The sequence below is a fragment of the Loa loa genome, assembly GCF_000183805.2.
Source record: "Loa loa unplaced genomic scaffold supercont3.61, whole genome shotgun sequence".
Taxonomy (NCBI): Eukaryota; Metazoa; Nematoda; class Chromadorea; order Rhabditida; family Onchocercidae; genus Loa; species Loa loa.
In genome coordinates this window covers 1-6,237 of record NW_018108241.1, presented here as the reverse complement: position 1 = coordinate 6,237, position 6,237 = coordinate 1, and the positions used below count along the sequence as shown (strand labels likewise).

Sequence of the window (6,237 nt, the reverse complement as noted above, 5' to 3'; positions counted from 1 at the left end):
AAAATAATATATATATATATATATATATATATATATATATATATATAAAGAAAAAGGAAGCCCCGGATGTAAATACTTCAACTTATAGTTTAACTAATTTCTATATCGTCTTACCTATTTTCTATTAGTTATCAAATTGACGATATAAATTCTTGTAAAAAAACAGTTTATAGAAAAATGAACAATTCTCATACTACTCGCCTGTGACCATGACACCTTATGCTGTTATATTAAATGAATTCAAACAGTTGCAAGAACCTTAAAGAGTTCACGATTCCTCTGTTCACAGATATTATTGCCTGCAACAAAGAAACGCAGAGTTTCTAGTGGAAATCGCGTTAAATATTTCATTAGAGGGTACCGCCAACTTGTATTACTCTGCAAAATTACAAGTTATTGATATATTAACAGTGAAAAATCATATATAAAAAACGAAGTTTCAATCATTACAGCTTCTTGTTTCAGCCATTGAATCCTCAATATCACTGGGTTATTTACTTCGACTTATCAAATTTTTTTAAGTTATTTTCTCTGGTTATCTCTTCGGTACATTGCGTTCAAGGTTATAGAAGCAACGAGAAGTTTCTGTGATTGAAAATGTCCATTTTAATGCCCATATTATGGAAATGCTGAAGTATGAAATAGACTTTAAAGCAAAGTGTCATCGGAGGATATTCCGCATTCTTCAAGATAGTTCAATAGATTGGTTTGAGTTCCTAATTCGTTATTTCGATCCCGTAAATCAGATATGAAATCGGTACACGCATGGCACCAAAATGCTTTTAATTTTGAGAAACAATAAGCACAGAGGATTTCTATAATGCTTTGACTATGGTATTTGGAAAATATTACCTCAAAAGAAACAGCAGCTTCCCATCTGCGAACATGTGGTATAATCAAATGCAAAAAACTAGCATCAGCAAGAGGAAATTCGGCCAAAATTTCCAGTAATAATTTTCCTACTTTAACATCGTCAGTCACAATATCACTTTGATTGGGATCCGGAAATTTCCGAAAAGCATCCTAAATTGATATCATTTTGCAACGAGCATTTAGTAGTTATCATTATCATTCGTGCTGTTATGGAAGAATGTCGGAAATCTGTAAAAGATACCAGCAAATCGCTACAAAATGTTTCTGAGAAGATATCTGGAAATAATCGTAGGAGGTAAAGCAAACGCAGAACGACGTGTTTCTCTAAGCGATTGTCTGATTGAGATAAGACGGTGATCATCAACCCGAGATCCATTTTAAGTAAATGTGATCGTAATCGATCTAAACTCAACGCCTAAAACAAGGTTTATAATATTTACCAATAAAGCAAATGTGATATACTGTTCTATCCACCATGAGAAAAAATGTTATCTTACAGAGCAGAAGAAATGATAAGTTGACAAGTGATAAATCGAAATAAGAAACAACTTCTTTCAGTGCACTGAATGCAGCATCTTGAATCGCCTCATTTTCTTCCATAAGGCATTTTAAAACTGCCTCGAATATTTGCCTGTGATGTGGAAACAGTGGATCATGATCCACTGTCTGTTTTAATTCCCCACAAGATGCAATACAACATGTTACCAGTGCTTCTAAATTTTAAAAAAATTCATCTCCAATTCGTTTACTTTAACTGAAATGAGTATGTGCAGCACAATTTTGGGAAGTCAACAATACTCAAGGTATAGAATAAACTCATAGCTCCATCATGATGTGAAAAGTAAAAAAAAAAAAGAAAGAAAAACCAACTTATAGTTGACTGTCGTAAAGCGATGACGCGTGAACTGAACTGCGACCGCTGCATGACGGCCAGGAATCTTGTTGATGGTTTATAATTTGGCTTGTTCCTTATTTCTTTTCTAGTAGCACTGCAGATAGATAAAAGCCGGGAAACGTAATCATTTTCCGGGAATCTGTCCAATATAAATTCCTGTGGTACTGGCCGAACGGAAAAGATGAAAACAAAAGCATCCTGAAATGAATTATACATACAAAGACATCCTGAAATGAATTATACATCTCAAAATCTGAAGACAATTCACCAAATAATCTCCATATTCAAAAATTTGTGATTTAGAAGAGAGTTTGGATTCACCGTTGTTCAATAAACACGAGGACTGTTATACGAGGACGAATAAGAGACTATATACGAGGACTGTTACCATAAGAGGTGCTGTCCTGAGGTAATGTTTAACTAAAAGACCAATAACCTTAATTACTGAGTTTCAAGTGCATAATTATGATCACATCCGATTTTTGAGGTATTTAAGTGAATTGAAGGAGCAAACAGTTAAGCATCATAAACCTCAAAGGCAATTTGCTGGTCGAGAGACATCCTTTTGTAATCTATCATACCATCTTCTAAAAACTTCCTCAGTGACTCATTTTGCAATGCAAGCAACTCGCATTGTGTAAGCCCAGTGTAGTCGGCCAACATCGTAAGCATTTTCTGACTCTATAAAAATTCAAGTCTGTGAAATGTCTCATCAGTAAAAACATGAATATTCAATAAAAATTTTATCATGAGTAAGCAAAAATTCAACCTGCTTGCTAAGAACTTGTGAAGGGCTCAAAAGATTCTCAATAATTCGCCCAACCACACATTCAATGGCTTCTTTTTTCCTTTCATGAACTAATGACTGTTCAAAACAGACCTGGAATTAAAATAAAAATAGGATGATTCGATGTAATAACAAACTGCAAAATTCTTAGATATTTAGGCTTTGATTTCTTTGATTGAACCGCAAAATTAAATACTTTCAACAACAAATCCAATGTAGACACTGCAACATCGACGGCTGAACTTGAAACATCCTCCATAAGTCCAACAATAACCTATAAAAATATGATTCAATACTTGACAAAATATTCCTTCAAATTAAGGGAAGGTAAACTTTAAATTCGTTGATAAATTAAATAATCTTTAACACTGAGGAAAAATCCAGTATAAAGGAGGCACTATCAATTTACCCAGTTTCAAAATCCTTACAAGCATGATAATACCTAACGAATCACCTCAAATAAAGCACAAAGGATGGTATCAATATTGTTAATAATGAAAGCTGGAGGAAAGTTTATCAAAAAAAATTTGATGCTAAGGCATCCACCAAGACGAATACACCATGGTTCGTTATAGCAAAGATTAGTTGCTCGTTCCAAAATTTGTTGAAAAAATGTAGTGCTGGCTGCCTAAAATTAATGTTTTACTAAGACGGGGATGAAGCGATGAATTACGCCACAGTTCAAAAGAGCTACAAAAAATTGTTGGGATCTCAAGAGCACTAATAGGAAAATCCATAACGTAGTTCAAAACAACAGGAGTAGTAAACATAATCTACGCGCCATAGAAGAGATTTACGGTTGATGACATGCAAGCATTGGCACCATATATAAAAAATTTAGTGACGTGTATCAGAATTACGACCTTATATTCCTAGTATATACTTATATTCCTTACTGCAATGAATATCTCGGTATACAATCAATATCTCAGTATACAATCCCTCAGTAGAATCTTTTTTCTATACAATCCTTATATATCCTGCACAATTCTTAACAATCCCTCGTATCCATGCAGTTTCAGTTATGCATATAGTCATAATTATAGCGCGACCAAAAAAATCAAAACTTCACATCTAATCTACTATTATTTTCGCTAATTAACGGTTATTTTAAAAACGCCTTTTTGAAACTTTTTGATAAGTAAATCACTTTGTTGATGCTACCAAACAGGGCTGTTGCTGTCTCGCATATCAGCTTCAGTGCCATAAGGCCAATCTGGCACACTTCTTTACATGGATCGGTTAAAGCAAGCAACACACTATCAATCAGGACAGTATAATCCATCGAGTTTAAATCGTGATCCATAATCTTGTTGCTTTTCTCTACAAAAAAAAGTTTTATTTTTTCTGGAAACCATTGCCAAGCCAAAAAACAGTAACACAATTAATAACTAAAATTAGTTATCTAAGTGCTTTTGCAGAAGTCACAACACTCTTTAAATAGCCAAATACAATCTTGTATACTAAAAAAAAGAATGTTATCAGGATTGAAAAAATTGCTACATTTCTAAAGATAAAATTCCCAAAAGCAGAAAATACACAGCAGATTCGATGATCAGAAATTCAAAAAAACCTACCTCGACACTGTTCAAAAATAATCTGAATTGTCAAGTGTCGCATAACCATGCAGAAGAAATCCATAACATTACTAGTTGCTTCTTGTAATACTGCAGCTGTCGCATCTTAAAAAAAAGAATGTTTATGAAAAAAATGAAAATAAAAAAGAAGAAAAAAAGAATGGAACAAAAACTCCATAGTTCTAGGAATTCATAAACTCTATGCTTTTTTAGATTTAAATTAATCCGGTTAAATAATTTTTCCTTCGGAAATAGAGAAATTTTTTTGAATTTACAAGTGTACTTCATCCATCGCCTATAAACTAAACCATTAAACTGCTTGTAAAAAGAAAAAAACACCCAAACTTACAAAACAATCCGAGTAAAGCATCAAGGTAAAGAGACCGTGAATATTGATTATTGCATTGATGATCTAATTGGAAACTACTCTCGTCCTTTGCACGCAATTCCTGAAATTCCTTTAAATTGTTATGTATTCCTCTACTATCCGTGCAAGTGCTTCTCTTTCAGTCGCACTTTTAATCTAAACAAAAGCTTTGCCAGCTTCAATGGGTTTTCACCCTTCACAATGTTGTTGATTGTGAACTATTTTTATATTCACTCATTAAATTGGTAACGAAAATTCCTTTTGCTTTTGTTTTTAATAATCTTCGTTCACTGTAGGAGGGAAAGAAACATAGATTAGAAACTATCTTAAAATTTAGAAACAATAACAAGCTACTATGTTTATAGTTATTTTCAATGCATGTTGCTGACCACGCTAACAAAAAGAAAGGCTGTTACCAAAAGTCTAATGGTAAGATGCTTCTTGAAGAAAGGATTCCTTAAAATTCCGCGTTTGGTAGGTGCCAATGCACTCAAAATCACTCCTTTGATTATTCGGAATGCATGACGTCGCATAGTTAGGGAAGAAATCCGTATTCCACCCGGAATCGTTTGTGCAGTTGCCATAATGAAGGATGCATCGGCTACAAATGGTGAACGCAAATGCTTGACCGATTCTTTCACCACTTCAGAAATATTCAGTTCACAGAAAAATGGAGGACCGCTGTTATTACTCTGAAAAATGAGAGCTTATTTTTGGAAAAATTGAAGACAGCTGCTAATATTCTGAAAAATGAGGCATCATTTTTACTGGGAAGAATTTACTGGAAGATCGAAGAAGTAACCAAAGGATCAATTCGTATCGCCGCCAAGTAAAATTGTTTCTCATTTGACATCTGTTTCCTGTTACCTGTAAACATGAAGGAAAATGAGGACCTGACTTCCATCCGACAGTGTTTCATTGAATTCAATACGTGTTGAAGCCCGCTCGAAAACCAATCGAAATGCTGGTAATTCGAATGAATGTTCATCTTTAAACACCAAATTTTGAGGATCCATCAACATTTTCCGATTCGATGCACCAAATTTTCCCAAAATCCTGAATATTGTACTTATTTCTCACTTGTTAAACACATTTTCTTGATTTTTAAAGTATGCAGGAATCAATAATCCTATAATTTCTTGCCACTCTCCAGTCCTTACTGATGAACTCTATTTTTACCAAAATGTTACTTACACGCTGAAATGACAGACATATGAAATAACAGAAATCACAGACTCGTAATCTTCTACTATACTTAAAGTGAGAGAACAAAAAGATTAAAATCAAAACAAAAAAGAGAAAACCTAAATGCAATTTGTGGTGCGTTTTTTTCCTGACTTGACATGCACTGCCATAAACCACGTATCAGTTCAGCTCGAACTGGTGCCATGTGTTCGTAGAGATAATCAGGTTGCAAATTATCAACACATAATTCCAAAGTTCGTAAACCCTGTAATGTTTTCACAGCTGATAAGGTCTAAACCTTCGTAAGCAACTTACTAAACCATGATATTGGTTGTTTCTATTCCTGCTTGACCTTATATCTGTCTGCTAAGTCAAATCTATCAGCAAAATCTTTTAAATATTAGTGGTAAGTCGACTGTACATATTTTTGAATTATGCAAGTATATCTTACGTTGGATTTAGAAAATTTTTGTAAACTTTATGAACCGACACTGTATATGTATATATATACATATACGTATATATACATATATATATATACATATATATATAT

General features: G+C 33.5%; 1 protein-coding gene across 1 annotated transcript in view; it reads right to left on the bottom strand.

Annotated features, from left to right (window-relative positions):
• The window catches only part of LOAG_17318 (FAT domain-containing protein), a 27,402-nt gene extending 21,479 nt beyond the window's left edge, over positions 1 to 5,923 (bottom strand). Inside the window, exons 1-15 of the mRNA XM_020449976.1 lie at positions 5,804 to 5,923; positions 5,393 to 5,555; positions 4,916 to 5,191; positions 4,482 to 4,581; positions 4,133 to 4,237; positions 3,706 to 3,878; positions 3,010 to 3,183; positions 2,752 to 2,829; positions 2,538 to 2,648; positions 2,300 to 2,449; positions 1,744 to 1,966; positions 1,423 to 1,586; positions 1,115 to 1,288; positions 853 to 1,023; positions 259 to 378 (exon numbers count right to left, since the gene is read on the bottom strand). Of these exons, the coding sequence (XP_020306409.1) occupies positions 259 to 378; positions 853 to 1,023; positions 1,115 to 1,288; positions 1,423 to 1,586; positions 1,744 to 1,966; positions 2,300 to 2,449; positions 2,538 to 2,648; positions 2,752 to 2,829; positions 3,010 to 3,183; positions 3,706 to 3,878; positions 4,133 to 4,237; positions 4,482 to 4,581; positions 4,916 to 5,191; positions 5,393 to 5,555; positions 5,804 to 5,889 (2,268 nt within the window). The 5' untranslated portion in view covers positions 5,890 to 5,923. The remainder of the gene's footprint in view (positions 1 to 258; positions 379 to 852; positions 1,024 to 1,114; positions 1,289 to 1,422; positions 1,587 to 1,743; positions 1,967 to 2,299; positions 2,450 to 2,537; positions 2,649 to 2,751; positions 2,830 to 3,009; positions 3,184 to 3,705; positions 3,879 to 4,132; positions 4,238 to 4,481; positions 4,582 to 4,915; positions 5,192 to 5,392; positions 5,556 to 5,803) is intronic.
• Between the last annotated feature and the right edge of the window lie 314 nt (positions 5,924 to 6,237).